Source organism: Xyrauchen texanus, chromosome 10, assembly GCF_025860055.1.
Source record: "Xyrauchen texanus isolate HMW12.3.18 chromosome 10, RBS_HiC_50CHRs, whole genome shotgun sequence".
In the NCBI taxonomy this organism is placed as follows: Eukaryota; Metazoa; Chordata; class Actinopteri; order Cypriniformes; family Catostomidae; genus Xyrauchen; species Xyrauchen texanus.
Genome location: NC_068285.1, coordinates 10,029,492 through 10,046,646, shown reverse-complemented (window position 1 = coordinate 10,046,646; position 17,155 = coordinate 10,029,492). Strand labels below are relative to the sequence as shown.

General features: G+C 39.9%; 1 protein-coding gene across 2 annotated transcripts; it reads right to left on the bottom strand.

Annotated features, from left to right (window-relative positions):
- Positions 1-1,114: 1,114 nt before the first annotated feature.
- On the bottom strand, positions 1,115-16,068 carry LOC127650507 (transcription factor Sp4-like). Of its 2 annotated transcripts, none has more exons than XM_052135959.1 (6): positions 15,522-16,068; positions 15,115-15,197; positions 10,793-12,248; positions 8,585-8,789; positions 5,561-5,760; positions 1,115-3,982 (listed from the first exon to the last, which is right to left on the bottom strand). In XM_052135959.1, exons 1-6 carry the CDS (start codon positions 15,526-15,528, stop codon positions 3,732-3,734), a joined length of 2,202 nt encoding a protein of 733 aa, XP_051991919.1. In that variant the 5' UTR covers positions 15,529-16,068; the 3' UTR covers positions 1,115-3,731. The 2 variants fall into 2 exon arrangements, with proteins under 2 accessions (XP_051991919.1, XP_051991920.1); XM_052135960.1 differs by lacking the exon at positions 15,522-16,068 and adding an exon at positions 15,356-15,438.
- Positions 16,069-17,155: the final 1,087 nt, after the last annotated feature.

Below are 17,155 nucleotides of genomic sequence, written 5' to 3'. Positions count from 1 at the left end.
GAAGGATATTGGTAATTTAATTCACAAAAGTGGCATTCAACTGACCATAAAGTATAGTCAGGACATTACTGATGTAAATAACAGCACCATCACTATTAGAAAAAAAAGAAGTAATCTTTGATCAAATCTAGACAGGCCCATCAAAGAGATGTGGATGTCCCAGATGTACAACTAAACAAGAGGATAAGTACATCAGAGTCTCTAGTTTGAGAAATAGACACCTCACATGTCCTCCGCTGACAGCTTCATTGAATTCTACCCGCTAAACACCAGTTTCATGTACAACAGTAAAGAGAAGACTCAGGAGGACTTATGGGAAGAATTAAAAAGAAAAAGACACTTTTGAAACAGAAAAACAAAAAGAAAGGTTCGAGTGGGCAAAGAAACACAGACATTGGACAACAGATAATTGGAAAAGAGTGTTATGGATCTTAACCCCATTGAGCTTTTGTGGGATCAGCTCGACTGTAAGGTGTGTGAGAAGTGCCCGACAAGACAGACACATCTATGGCAAGTGCTACAGGAAGTGTGGGGTGAAAGGTCAAGTGCTACAGGAAGTGTGGGGTGAAAGGTCAAGTGCTACAGGAAGTGTGGGTTGAAAGGTCAAGTGCTACAGGAAGTGAGGGGTGAAAGGTCAAGTGCTACATGAAGTGAGGGGTGAAAGGTCAAGTGCTACAGGAAGTGTGGGGTGAAAGGTCACCGGAGTATCTGGACAAACTGACCACTAGAATAACAAGGATCTGCAAAGCTGTCATTGCTGCACATGGAGGATTTTCTGATGAACACGTTGAAGTAGTTTAAGAAGTTTTGAACATTTATTTTAAAATTGTAATGGTGATTTTTCATGTTATTAATGTCCTGATACATTGAGATCAGTTGAATGCCACTTTAGTGAATAAAAGTACCAATTTCTTTCCATAAGAGCAAAATCTGTCCATTACTCCAAACATTTGGCCGCCAATATATATAAACAAATATTTATCTAATTTGGCTACCTCTCTTTCAGAAACCTGAAATACTGATATACCCGTACATGGGATAGTTTAGGTGCATAAATGTCCCCTGTGCAGATTAAAATAAATAATCAAGAATTAGACTAGACATGGAATATTTAAGACAGAATTACTCACTTTAATTTCAAGTGTTATGCAGGCAAATATTTGTATTCTTTTTCCTCGTTTTATTCACCCATTACCATAACACGTTTGTACAAAGGTATTTTAAAAATATCAATAAACTGCAGCCTTTCAGGCTAACCTGGCTAAAAACCCATTATCAAATGCCATGAGGACAAAGAAACATCTTAGAAAAATGATTTACAAATGAGGTGTCACTAGAAAATATTAAAGAAAAAAAATAATAATAATAAATCGGTCGCCACAGAAAACATTACCAAAAAACAAAACATCTATTTATAATTGTTTGGTATCAACCACTTTTTAAACATTTTTTTTCTCTCTTTGAAACATGTTATGGTGTGAAAAAGTCATATAAATTAAAAGCCATGGTTTTACTTCCTAAAAGGACCACGTTTAGAAATAACAGATCGCTACTAAATAGATTGTTAGCGAAAATGAACCATGCAGCACGTCATCTGCATTAACAGGGCACAACACACATTAGCAAATACTAATATTTAGGATAAATAATAAATTACACACACACAGCGGCGTCTTCTTGTGCTGTGTGGTAACCAAAACGCGGGGCCTGAAATTAAAAGCTAAAAAAATGAAGATAACAATAAAGAACTCACGAATAAGAACGCCACCACACATATTTCTGAACATCGAACTGAAATGAGTGGCTTTAGGGGGTGTGCTCCGCCTCAAAGCTTTTCCGTTATCGGGCCGAACGGTTTGAGTTGCGTTTGCACTTGAGCACGGTTCGGTACGATACAAAACCGTTCCGGTTTCCGGTTCCTCTTTAGTACATAGCGACGATTTGTCACTTGCCCAGTCAGTCCCAGTCAAGCCTGGATTTATCCGTATAAATCCGCTCGGCAACGAAACAGTTCGACCTGATGGTGGAAAAGTGAATAAAGACATTCGGTACCGTGGATATTTCTGCGTGTAACAGGGTTGAATCTCTTTGAAGTGATCAGGAATGTCAATGGGTAACAGGTGAACACACATTTGAAGAGCCGAGCACTGACGTGGGTCGAGGGTTGTTTATCTACATCTCAAGCGGATAATCGAGACTCTGATAACCTCGTCTTCACTGACCACAGTATTCAGCTGTATAAAAAGATGATGTGGTCCGCTGGGCAATACTGCACATAAACATATTTCAAAACGAAGCCGACGTCGCCACCCAGCCGTAACGTAGTGATACTGCAGTCTTTGTTAAGGCATCAGAGTACAGTTCATACGACTAGGGTTCATACGTCTCTAGATGTTTTTCCGTAAAGACACCTATTCTACCCCTCTGTAATGTAAACATGGTTTTACGAAGATTGTCTTTATAGTATTGCTTTCGTTGAACATTGAGCATGTCTTAGAAAGCTTTTTCTTTCTATTGTTTTTTAAACATAAACGTCTTTCAAATCATAATCTATTCTTAAAGGGATAGTTCACCCAAACCATGTCACTTACTTTCTTCCGCGGGACACAAAAGGAGCAGAAGGTTTTGGACCGAGCGCCTCATTCACCATTTACGTTCGTTGCATCTTTTTATCCACAGAAGCAAGAAAGTAATACAGGTTTGGAACAATTTAAGGTAAATCTGAGTAAATAATGAAAGACCTGTCATTTTTAGGTGATCTATCCCTTTAAATGGAATGCATCGATTGTAAATCTAATGTGCTTATTTTTGTTGTTCTTTTAAATCCCATAAATCCTTTTATATACTCTAGTTTCTCATACATATATTAGCTTTAACTGCTGCAAATCTGCACAAGGTGAATCTGTCGGGCCACGTTCCTCTTGTGCAGTGCAAAATATTATAATTAAATACTGTAAGTCAGGTTCAATGCAGAACAGTCGAGCATCCAACACGCACGGCGTCCCTAAACCATTCTGCATGTGAGGTTATGATTGGCTCAATCACAGACCAGGTCACTCAAAAAGCTTGTGCTAAGGTTCTTAAAGGGATAGTTCAACCAAAAATGTAATTCTGAAATCATGTACTCAGCCTCATGTTGTTTTTAGGACATTTTAGCCAGAACGACAACCTCAGTCACCATTCACTTTCATTGAATGGAACATATAGGTGCAAGAAAGTTGAATTGAGAAGTTTGGAACAACATCAGGGTGAGTAAATGATGACAAATTACATTTTTGGGGGTGATCTATCCCTTTAACGTGTCTGGTCGCTACCAACACAGGTCGTGTGCAACTTCCTAGCCAGATCGCATGCAAAACGGCAGATCAATGCACGATTGCAGCTGTGAAATGCGAGGCTCCAAGACTGGAACGAAGTGTATATTAAATTCATAGCGATTTTGAAAACATCTTTTTGTGCATAGCCACACATTTTCAGTCATCTGGGAACTTCTTGTGCTACTCGAAATAAAAACAGACTCCATCATTCGATGCGTAATGTCTTCTAACAGCTGTTATTTCCATACTTTCTTTAGATTATTCTTTGTCATAATATTTGATAGTAATAAATTTCCATTTGAGAAAAACAACAACAATTGATTACGCTCAATAGAAAAAGAACAAACAAATTAACATATATAAACAAACAAACAATATCGTGGTGCTTTTTTCTAATAATATTTGCAGGGAAAACTACTCAAACTCCTCCTCTAAATTATTTGACGTCGTGGGCGTGGCCGGGTTTGAATCCTGCGACAGTGACGCCACGGTCACGATCTGCGGCGAGCCCAGGACCTCGTCCACCTCTTCCTCCATGTCCTCTGTGGTGATGATGGTAAGCGCCGCCCCACCTTTCTTGTTCTGGTGGGTTTTGATGTGCTTTGAAAGGTGGTCGCTCCGCATGAACCTCTTGGAACATTCTGGACACTCAAACCTCTTTTCACCTGAGCAGGACGGGGAAAATGGTTAGTTATGTAGACTGAAGCAAGAAAAGACAATAGTTGTGTCTGTTAGTGATTGACAGATACTGTTATTTAAATGCCCATTGCTGACACCTAGAGAGCAGGGTGGCCACTTTAATTCTGATACACACACACACACACACACACACACACACACCGATATAATATTGTGTAGGTCCCACTTGTGCCGCCAAAACAGCACCAACCCGGATGCTATTCTTCTCACCAATATTGTAAATGCTCCCCCAGAAATACTCAAACCAGCCCGTCTGGCACCAACAACTATCCATGCGGTTATCTAATCAGCCAATCGTGTGGCAGCAGTGCAGTGCATAAAATCATGCAGATACGGGTCAGGAGATTCAGTTAATGCTCACATCAACCATCAGAATGGGGAACAATGTGATCTCAGTGATTTGGACCGTGGCATGATTGTTGGTGCCAGACGGGCTAATTTGAGTATTTCTGGGTGGTTTTAATGTTGTGGCTGATCGTTGTATATACATATATATATACAATTTCTTATATACTGTTTAGAATAATCAACTTATATAAAAATAAAAATGTATTTCTAAATTATAACACAAAATACTGTATATAATAATCTATATTTAATTAGTATTATATTATATCTATATAAATATATTACAGTATGATAAATAATAATAAGATTTCTGGCTAAATTGTAAGGAACAGTTGCAGATAAGTTTGAGATTCACTTATAATTACACCAGTTTTATTCAATCCTAAAGTCCATCCATAAATAGTTCAATCTTATTAAAACTGAGTTTTGTAAAATTATATAAAGCTATAATACAATTATAATACCATTTCTGGTCAAACTATAAAGAAAAGTTGCATTATTCCTATGCAGAAAAGCTTGAAATTCGATTATAATTATACTTCAATTTTATTAAATACTGAAAACTAACAACAGGTAGTTTATTCTAATTAAAAATGGTCTATTTTTATAAATGCTTGTGTGTACTATGTGTATGCATATTAGAGTTTTGTCATCTTATTGGAATCAATAGTGAATCGAGTGTCCTGTGCGTTTCACTTCACTCATGAGGACACACTTCATTTATGTTGAGGCTTTAGGGGCCGCTTTCCAACGGTTTGTCTGTCTAAACGGGCTAGATGGACACCTTTGATCGACTTTTCATCATCTTGTGCAGGAGTGCCATGGATTTTAACACCATGTCAGGTAAAAATAATGTAAACTTTTAAAAGCGAGTTTTGGAGACACTGTTATATTTGTTACACAAGGATGCATTCGGACTGAACGGCCCCTAAGAAGATATGCAGTAGACAACAAGGCCTCTCACTAGGTTATGGAAGAGCGCTAGCATTTATTTAAAATTGTTTAAAATATATGAAAACAAAAACGTGCATTATCCACACTAGGATATAGATTGTAGATATGAGGTAAATATGAAGCAGATCATCTCAAAATTAACGCTACAACAGTCCATCACTAGTGCGAGTTACTGATCTTTTAGCAGTTGTTAAGCATGCTAACACTCCTAAATGCTTATTGATCTGTTCAGGTGTGTGTACCTGTGTGTGTCCTGCGATGTCGCTGTAGCTCGTCGCTCCTTGTAAAGCGTTTTCCGCAGAAGATCCAGTTGCAGACGAAAGGTCTCTCTCCTGTGTGCCAGCGGAGGTGAGCTCTCAGGTGAGATGTTTTACCATAAACCTTCCCACAACCCTCCATATGACACACGTGCTGTTTCTTCTTTGAGGGGTCGCTGTTGTTTCTGTTATAAGAGCACAATACAGAAAATGGACTTACAGAACCCTTTCAAACACACATTTAACCCGCAATAAATCTTTAAAATGACTCGAAACGTGTATGTAAAAACGGGTCTTTTGCATTTGACTATTTTGCAAAGTTGAGTGGTGCTCCACGATGCCAGGGTGTTGTTAAGAGTTTGCATGTACTGTACGTTGACTGGATGCATGCACGTTGCAATGTGGTTGCTAGGGTATTCTGGGCAGTTGCTAGATGGTTGTTGGGGTGTTCTGGGTGGTTGCTAGGTCTCTGAATTTTTGTTTTATCATCTGCTAGTCCAGTTGATTTGACCTTAACACACATGTCTGCACAAGTTATGGGAAGTTTAATCCTTGGGGTTAGGGCTTTTGTAGTGACGCCTTCGCTATAGGGCCGAAATGATTCATCTACGTTATCGACAACATCAACAATAAAAAATTGACAACACATTTTTTTGTTGTCGAATAGTCGTTTAATCTCATTTAACTTCAGGTGAGATCACACTAGACTCTAATGGAGTGGTGGTGGTGTAATGGTCAAAGCACATAACTGGTAATCAGAAGGTCTCTGGTTTGATCCCCACAGTCACCACCATTGTGTCCTTGAGCAAGACACTTAACTCCAGGTTGCTCTGGGGGGATTGTCCCTGTAATAAGGGCTCTGTAAGTCACTTTGGATAAAAGCGTCTGCCAAATGCATAAATGTAAATGTAAATGTAATGATGACACGTGAGAGCAGCACTGCAGCTCACACCTGATCGAGGAGAGGAAGAAAACACAGCTCGGTCCAGATGACTCCAAACTTTCCGAACCGCTTCAGGTGATGTAGATCGCAAAGTACGATATAGTAAATACTCTCGTAGTGGAGCCAGAGCTTAGGCAAAACTTACAATACAAAGTGTCTTTAAAGGCAACACCCCGGCATTATATCTTTAATGCATCCTTTATTAAATTTAAAATGATTAGGACGCATGTAATGTAAATACGGACAAACTCCGACAAAACTCTGGCATTTCTCTCTGAGGTTAGCGCCTCTTCTATAAGTCGCGTGAAGTGACCCGATCTAAAGGGGGGGGGATTGAGACTTCACCCGGCTGATGAATACTCTTGCTGCAGGCTAGAATATAAAGTGATGGCTCACGCCGTATTGAATGATAATATACTTGTCAAGGTGTGAATCTTCTCGTGAAGAAATCGGCGATACGCAGCTCCATAAGAGAACAGAAAGTTAAAGATGGATGAGTTTTTGATTTGTTGTTGTTTTGGCTTGTTTTCCAATCTAAATATCTAGAACTCCTTTAAAACAACGTGCATTTACTTTAGCCGCTATACTGCAGATGAAAAGAATGTAATCTGACAATGTTGAACATTATATTCAATATATTTAAATATCTAAAAATCCTTTAAAAAAGATGCATTCACCGGAGAAGCAGCATATCAGATATTTAGACATGCGTTTAGAGAATAGATCTTGAATATAAGTATATTTGAGCTTTACTGCATATATAAACAAGTGGAAAAATACACTTATATATAAAATACACATATATTCTAAGTCTAAATATCTTGTGTTGCTTCTCAAGCAAATGTAGCTTGTTTTAAGGATTTGTAGACAAAAACACTTGATAACAATATAATTTTTTCAGTGAATTTATTATACAATCAAAAGTATTTTCCCCCCTATATTTCCGTGAATGTCATTAAGGGTGTGTTCACACTTGTATTTCGGTTCTCTTGGTACGGACCAAAAAAGAAAATGATACATTTAGTCCTGGTTCGTTTAGCGTCCACACTGGCATTTTTAACACCAAACCTCATGATACAAAACCAAAGGCATCAGGGAAAAGTCACGACCTGATTGGACAGCTTCTATGATGATGTATATTTTGTGACGTAACTTACCGATCATCCAAAACAATGCTGCTGCTGGGCGAAATGCGCTCGTTGGATGTATCATCTTTACCAGCTGAGAACAAACGAAGAGTTAATAAAATGTGTAAAGGAGTCAAAACAGTGCCAGGAATTCCTCCGTTGTACACACAAACGAAGATATGCTGCAAGGAGATGGTGGTCCAGACGCCTGTCCCGAACTGTAATGGGCAACATAGCTCCTATGATGAGAAGACCCAGGTATGCTTGAGGTCAGTATTAGGCAAATTACTTCCTGTTTTTGGTCCGTTTAGACGTCTTTGGTCCATGTTGCGTTCATATATCAGTCGAACCGCACCAGAGTTCATTTTGAAGTGGACCGAGACCCATTATTCAGGTGGTCTCGGCCCGCTTGATTGGTGCGCACCAAGGTTCAGGTGACATGTTCAATGAACCGCACTAACAGAGCAATCGCACCAGAGTTAGTTTTTATCGAACCAAACCTGCCAAGTGTGAACACCCCCTTAGGGGCATTTCTAAAAGATGATTTTGTCCTCTTTATTGTTAGCAAGCACGTTTAATACAACCTTTTAAGTCGGGGCACAAGCTGAATAATTGGTTAAGAGCTAATGATTAATCGTTGCAATAATCGCCTGAATAATCAAATAACCGTTCGATTGTTAGATTAATCGATTATCAAAAATAATCGCTAGTTGCAGCCCTAGTTTGCAAACACCACTATTTTACAGTGTAAGTACATCTTGGCATTTTTATACTTTCTTTTACATAAAACTGTATAAAAAGCCAAATATTTGAGTGTAAACCAAAAACTACATTAACTTCCGTTCTATTAATCTATTTCTGTACCACTCCTCCTCTTGAAAACTCTCATATTACACTCATTTACTCCCACTTTCCCTCTTCTTTTCTTCTCGGCCGTACCTCCCCTCTCCATCTCTGCAGTTCGGGCAGGAGCAGGCCACCCTGCGCAGTCTCTTGCTGGGTTGACCTTCCTGGTCAGACGGGCTCTGGACCTGGCCCATCTGATCCGGACTCGCTGCACTCAGGGTCGTGCTGCTGATGTTGCCAACGGTGACCGTCATTGGGGCCGACTGAACTTTGACCCCCTCTTGACCCTGCTGCTGACCTGTGGGAATGATGAAACAGTGCAGGTGATTCAATCATGCTCTGAGTGGTTGAATGAAAGAACTGGTTCAAATGTCAAATGGATGAAAACAATAAATGGCAAGTTTAGGGAAAAAAAAAAAGAGATTTTATTCAGACCTCAAAAAGACCTCTACCTAGGTAAAGTACATCTCAGGAATCTGTTAAAACCAGAGAAGGGTAGGAACGAACTTGAACAAAGAGTCTGAAATCTGACACCAAACGAAGGATTCGGAAACAACATTCAGACTCCAACTCATAAAATATAAATGTCTTAATTTGCTGCACAAGTTCAAAAGAGACCATGGAAAAAGACATAACTGCATTTTAATATACAGCTGATTTACAGGAAAAGAAAAGGAAATAACACCAATAAGAATACGTTTGTGATGTGATCATTCTTGCAAAATGCATTAATATTATTTGAGAATTTCACAACCATGTTTCATGAAGTCAACATGAAACAGAGTTCATAATGTAGGGCCGGACTTTGTTATTTCCATCTGGAATTGATGGTCTATAAATGACAGGTTGTAAAAGGGACGGGGTAAAGTGAAAAAGTCATCCTAAAAGTCATTCCAGAGGAATTTGGATGTAATATGAAATAATATGAAAATATAAAATGTTTCATTTGGGATAACATGCTCCGATGATTCATTCACAATAAAAATAGGAACTTATATTAAACTTTTAATACATACATACATACATATATATATATATAGACACACATTTTATTTTCATGCTGACTCAAAGTGACTCATAATACCAATTAAACCATTAAATAAACATTTATTTATCAAAGCACATTAAAGGAAGGATCTGCGTTCAGTAAAAGTTACACTCAGTTAACGGCATATGTGGGGTTAATGTTGATTACGAAACAAATAATAATCATTTTAATAATAAAAAAAAGCACAAATTGCTGTTACAGTGGGACACTTACAATGGAAGTGAATGGGGGCCAGTCCATAAATGCAAAACAACACAAATAACACACGTTTACATGGTTTTATTATGATAGCATCGCTTATTAACTTTATCTGTGTAAAGTTATAGTAAAAACTACAACTTCGTTGTCATGACAATGAACCCCTGTAATCCAGGTGCTTGATATTACTTCACACAGATAAAGCTGGTAAGTGATTTTGTCACACTAAACTCAAATGAACATGAATAATGTTTACGTTTTGAGCTAGAACAATGTGTTTTATAACATTTATTGTCTGGTCCTATTCACTTCTATCGTAAGTGTAACAGCGATTTTTGCTTCTTTCTTTTTTTAATAAACAAGGGACAATTAGAAATGTAGTTTTTTTGCAGTGATTAACACTATGCCACAAATGCTGTTGATTGTGCTTAATGTAAAGCTAATGTAAATAATATGTAAATAGCTTATGTATAAATTCAAACAACTGCTTGCGTCCTTGAAGAGCTTCAATTAGGCGAACATTGCTTCACGTTTAATTAGGACCTAAACTTCTATGCATGCATGCAATATGTATTGCAACGTATATATATGCATACAATAGCTTGTGAGAGATTCCTTAAATATAAAAATAATTATTATTATTACAGTAAATACTACAATGTACTATGCAGTAGTAATATATTTATACATTTCTTCAACTCTCCCATCAAGCTTATATTTTCAATTACATTTTTATTTTGAATCAAACTTTTATTTTGATAAGAAGGCTTTTCCATTCTGTGTTTTTGACGGTAGTTTCACACCTCCGGATAAGACGTTGGTTATTGGCGTATAAGTGTGATTAATAAAGTGCAGAATGCTGCGATTTAGTTCTTTAAATATATAGTCTGCATGCTTTACAGTAAATGTGCGCTCTCTTCTGTCATCTACTATTTGGTGCTCTGTGCTACCAGTACTGGAGAAACACTGGCATTGTTAAATCTTTATTTAAGTATTGACTTGGTACCAAAGTATCGGTACTTTCGAACAGGCCATATGCTAAGACGTGCTCTTACCTTGCACACCGGTGATGGTGAGCGGTACACTCTGCAACTGGACTCCAGCTGTACCCAAACCCGCAATATTCAACATCTGCACCCCCGTCCCGGAGGACAGCTGTGCTGCGCTCAGTGTGATGGGCGACCCCCCGAGCGTCAGTGGGGCAATTTTCGCGAAAGTGCCCCCGCTCGTGTTTGATGCCACTGGGGCGAGAGTCAGCTGCTGGGGTACACCCGCATTCTGCACCTGAACGGTCTGCCAGCTGATCTGCCCTGAGGGCGTAAGAGTTGGCGTTCGGATCAGAACCTGCGTTGGGTTCTGGAAGGCCTGAAGCTGGAGGTTCTGCTGAACTGGTTGTAAAGTCTGGCCCGGTTGGATCTGTATGGATCCCTGGACCACCTGCTGCTGGGGCGATTGGATCTGAAACTGTTGGAAAACGGGGTGGCCCACGATTTGGAATTGCTGGATTTGGCCAGCTTGTTCTGTTGCAAGTTGAAGCCCGTTGGATTGAGCAATGTTCTGGGCGTCCGTCTCGCTCAACTGGCCTTGATTGTCCTTCTGGGCCTCTGTAGATCCAGTGGACACCACGGCAGCAGTTGTTAACGTCATACCGTCCGTAGAGGATGCAACAATTGAATCGGATCCCGACGAAGTCGTTGTGCAAGATTCGGCAGTACTAGCGACGGTTGACGTTATCAACTGGCTGCCATTCGAAATACTTCCGTCACTTGATTGGACTAGTTGAACAGACCCACCACTTCCAGCAACATTGTTGATAACCGGTAAAGCCAAAGTTACGCCACCAATATTGATGGGCAACGTAGTCACCATGGGCGCTTGCGTACCCTGAATGGTTTGCAACTGGAGAGGGAATGATGGCCTGATCTGAAGCGGAATCGTCTGATTGGCTGGATTCTGCGTGACGATGCTGGCCGACCCCGCCCTCTGGGGCGTGGCCAAAATGGCTTGATTGTTTCCAGTAGAGATGAGCTGGATCTGTTCCGGCTGAACGCTTAAGGTCGCTGGGTTATTTGGATTTATTTGGATCTGCTGTCCATCGGCGGTCTGCAAATGAGGAATCACCTGATACTGAATTCCGCCCGTTGAGTTAGGCAAATTCTGCACCTGGATGATTTGAAATTGTTGCTGCTGCTGTCCGGAAGATGCATTATTCGAAGTGACCGCCTTGATCTTTCGTCCAGCTGTGCCTTCACTGATTGCAACCCCTGACTGCTGAACGTTGTCCTTGGTTGTGGTCGCAGCATCAGGGGAAGTTGCAATAATCTGCCAGCCATTTCCTGTTAACTGCGCAGGAACTAGCTCGAGTTGTTGCGTAGGGTTCTGGAGTTGCAGCAGACCCTGATTCGGGTCGATAATTATCTGCTGTGGTGTGGCACTCTGACTGTCGCCACCAACACCTCCTATTTTACTGCATGTTGCTGCAAGCAATGCGAGGGGGGACGGCTGTGCATCCTACACACACACACACACACACACACACACACACACAAATAAACACACAAAATAAGTGTGATGACAGTTTCAGCAGTTGTGGGCGGGTTTACAGGAAGAGTTGGTGGGCGTATGAACCACAATCTCTCCATTTCTCTTTCACAGGTTCGATAGACAATCATTAGAAATGAATCTCTTCATTGCAAAATTAATTCTAAGACGTTTCAGATAAAACCAAGTTATTATAAATAACAATATCCAACAATCTAAGTACAGTGCGGCCTAAAAGTTTGGGGCTACAAGTGAAAATGCTTCTTTTTAGCATTTTTCGAATTTAATACAGTTTTTTCTCATTACAAAATATACTGTCAGCATAACAATTTGTGCAAAGTTGAATTGTAAGGTTAACAAACATTTCAATATGCACTTGAGCTGGTATGGATAAAAAATCAAGTTATGCTGTATGATTAAAAAATGCATAGAAATACGACCATCTGTACAAATAAGCTAACATTAGGGGTGCACCGATCGATCGGCCACTGATCGAAATCAGCCGATATTTGTCTTAAATCCGTGATTGGCGATCGTGCCTAGAAACAGAGCTGATCTTATTTGCAGCATGCAGTTAATCACACATACACCGCTACTCTAATGAATGAGCGCTTGCTCAGCCCTTGAAGCATGACAGAGTGGCCTTTGGTTGGTGAGCTGTTGGCAATTCTAAGCATTCACGAAATTAAACTTTCAGATATAATGTAATTCACATGAATATGCCATTTCGGTTTTAAAAATGTGTAAGAATTACACGTGTATGAACATTAAGTTGCGTGTTTTCTAGAATCATTACGGTAGTAAAAACCCGTTTTTAACGGGTATAGAAACGAATTAAACAACATATAAACATGTGACTCGTGATGTCGTGACAATCAGGCGTGTGAAGCGATAAGAGACTGTTTGTGCGATCATGAGCACTTTCAGCTTCAATATTAGTGATGGGAACATCGGATAATTTTGCTGACTTGGATCTTTGAGTCTTGTTCAGCAAAATTAATGAATCTTTATTCAAGTCATTTCGTTCATTTGAGCAGAATTAAATTAAAATGTAACATTTTCAATAGCCAAATCCCCCCAACACGTCTACTTACGCAAGCTTTGGTTATTGTCCCAATAAGGAAAAAATTATAATGCAATCAAGAACAAATTATGAGAAACAGAAAGATTAGTTCACCTCTGGAATCTTCTTGTCCGAGTCGTTCGTTCTTTTGTCATGTGACAGCTGTTTAAGGACCAAAGCGTATATGGCGGTCACGTGACAAAAGAACGAACGAATCGTACCAGATGACTGGAGAAGTGAACTAATCATTTCTGTTTCCTGTGAGAGCAATGCATAGCGTATACGGCGGTCAAGTGACAAAAGAACGAACGAATCGTACCAGATGACTCGAGAAGTGAACTAATCCTTTCTGTTTCCTGTGTGAGCAATGCATAGCGTATACGGCGGTCACGTGACAAAAGAACGAACGAATCGTACCAGATGACTCGAGAAGTGAACTAATCCTTTCTGTTTCCTGTGAGAGCAATGCATAGCGTATACGGCGGTCACGTGACAAAAGAACGAACGAATCGTACCAGATGACTCGAGAAGTGAACTAATCATTTCTGTTTCCTGTGAGAGCAATGCATAGCGTATACGGCGGTCACGTGACTGTTTCATGTACAGCGCCAATGCAGTTTTCATGTATCAAAGAAACAGAGGTTGCGCAATGTGCATGCACGGCTAACACAAAATGAACGAATCACTCTCTGAGAGTACACGTTCGTCTGAGTCACATAAAAGATTTGTTCAAAATGAACGAATCGTTCATGAACAACCAATCACTAATTAATATGCTCACTTGCGGTATCAATCAAACATGCACGCACTGTTTCACCTTCAATAACGGCACCGCGGCTTCACGCATTTGCTTAATAATTAGCGACTTGTGTTACAAAACGCCAATGACAGTAACCATATCATAGATATTAATGATTTCTCACTGAAGATTAGAGCTTGTAATGGATATATTTTCGTATTTTTGAATGTATCTCTGCTGTGTGTGATGCTCTCATGGTTTTTACTGGTTGCCAGTATGTCACGATGACCTTTTGATATTGACAACAGAACAGTGCATAACTGTTTTTAATACAAATAAATGTTAGCAATTTAAAATGTATGTAATTTTAATGTAATTTGGTTGACAGTTATTAAAAAGGTTCCATTCGTTAACATTAGTTATTATGAACAAACGATGAACAACATATTTTTACAGCATTTATTCATTATAATGTTAGTTAATAAAAATACAATTGTTCATCGTTAGCTTATAGTGCATTCATGTGCATTAACTAATACAACTTTTGACTTTAATTCATTAGTTTATGTTAACTACAGAACTGTTATTAAATAATGCAGATCGGTATCGGCCCCAAATTTCCTGATCGGTGCACCACTAGCTAACATGTCACAAGTTTGCTTAGATGAGTGATCTAGAATCAGTGCATACTGCTTCTAATTCATTTTACATTTCAACCTTTGTTTTAAATATTTCAAAATCCTAAAACTTTCTTTATTTCCAGGATTATATTTTAAAAAGCGCCTCCACATTTTGTACAAATGCATCACAATTCAATGTTTGTGCACCAATTCTAAAATGCTTAAAAGTGTAACTAACAGTTCACAAATGTTTCATCTAAGACTAAATAATAATTGCACATGCAAGGCATAACAAGTCAAGACAGGAACAGCATGTAACTGTGCCTAAGCTATAATCAGGAAGTGCTTTCAGTGCAAAATCTGAGCTGGCACAGAAGCAACAACCCTTCAATCAAAACTTTGCATTTCTAATACCTGTGATCCAGAACTTTTCCCTTTCGTACCCCCTTCCCCACTGGTTTCCCCCCCATCTGTGGCCATTGCTTCCTTCTTGGGCTCTGTAAAAAGAGTTTTATGTCAGACTCAAAGAAATGTGTGTGGGGGGAACTGTACATTAAATAAATGCAATTAACACATTACACTTAGAAAGCACCAAACAACTTGATAAAAATATAAAGTTTTACAATGCAAAACCTTCCTAGATATCTAAACATACATGCATCTCCTTAACAAGCATTGCACAAGCCCCCAAACTGATCAATGGGCACAAATAAACAGCAGATCCCATATGAACCTAAGGTGGGACACAGATGGATAGATGGCACAGATGCACGCTTGGAGAAATAAGGGGTGGAGACGCATAAGGAGGGGAGGGTACGTACCACTCATTCCGCATTAATAAAACCCGGAGAGGAGTTGTTTAAGAGAAAAAAGGCCGGACGCAGTGGAAGGAAGGCAGGCAGCGGCCCAGAAGAAGGACGGCCTATTTTCTCCAGCGGCCGCAGACTGTGGCGCAGCTCTGACGCACGGACCCACCCCGCCAGGAAGGGCGGTGCCAATGCAAAAACACCCTTCAATAACGGAGCACAAAATGCCAATGGAGTCCAAGCGGTCGGGTCCAACAGAACCGGTCCTGTGCGCGTTATAATCCGCCCTACTTGTGCTGCGCGTCTCGGAATTAAATGATATTCCTCCGCATATATATTTGCAGGTCTGTCAGAGAGCTCCGTGCGCGCGAAGGCCCACCCACTTTCATTTAAATATCTACGAATGCCAAACCATCACGTCCGGTCTATTTCTGTCTTTTCTATCGGCCCAGGAGTAGTTTGAAGGGGATTATTCCGCGGAATTCTCTCACGAAATTTCACTTTTTAGTGCACTATTGCCTTTGGAGCCTCACTAAAAATTGCTATGGCTTTTGTGGGCGGATGCTCCCCGCCCACATATTCAGATTGGATGCGAACCGACTGCCGGCGCGGTGACTTATGGGGCTTGTAGTTTAATAGAACGCGAAGCCCGTTTGCTACAGCTGCAAGAGGACTACAACTCCAATGACGCTCTACGCTGACGTGCTTGACGTTCCGTAAGGGGGTGTTATCACGTTCGGTTGCTTGGAATGAAGAAGGGCGGGCTCTTGTGGCATGTGGGGGTTGGGCGAGTGGAAACGGGTGGAGAAACACGAACCACCGGCCCAGTTCGGTCGAATAAACACACAACCCACTCAAAATACACGCCCTTAACAACACACAGCCCAACACAATTGTTAAATAACGGAAATAAACAAACACTGCAAATAACTGTCGAATATAATTAGGACTGCTATACATAGGTTTCATGGCTGCACCTCAGATGCCCACAAAATGCATTAGGACACTTAAAAATGTGCAAAACTAAAAAAAGCAGCACTAGTAGGCCTACACTTAACATGAAAATATCTTATAAAAAAGTGTTCAGAACACAAATATAAGAAAATGTATCTGGTTCTTACGTTCCCTTGAAATGAGCTTTACCAGGTAAAACCAACATTTTCAATGGAAAGCTATCTGACAAGATCATTTCTTATTCTTCCAAATACATATTTTAAAACTGTTGTCTCTTGTAATATTCAGAACACACATCCACATTTGCACAAAAAATAAAGACCTTATCTGCCGATTAGGCTCATGTCTGTCGCACATCACAGAAAGATAATAGATTTCTGTTCATTTGTGTGTCTGTGTGTGTGTGTGTGTGTGTGTGTGTGTGTGTGTGTGTCTGTCTGTATGTGTGTGTGTGTGTGTGTGTGTGTGCACACAATCTGCTCTTGGGAGGTGTGGTGGTCTAGAATGGGGATGTGTGTACATACAATAACAATTAGCAAAATACAGTGCTGTGAAAAAGTATTTGCCCCCTGATTTCTTCTGTTTTTCAGCAGCATGTTGTCGGCTAAACGGTCTCACACTGTAGCACAATATGCCAAGATCGAAAGAAATTCCAGAAATGATGAGGAAAAAGGTGAGTGAAATGCATCAGTCTG

Bases quoted from the DNA above. Each gene is read 5' to 3' on its own strand.
- LOC127650507 (XM_052135959.1), bottom strand. The intron at 12,249-15,114 runs GTATTAGAAATG...GTGTGTGTGTAG, and splicing joins GGAAAAGTTCTGGATCACAG to GATGCACAGCCGTCCCCCCT. The intron at 3,983-5,560 runs GTACACACACCT...CGTCCTGCTCAG, and splicing joins ACATCGCAGGACACACACAG to GTGAAAAGAGGTTTGAGTGT.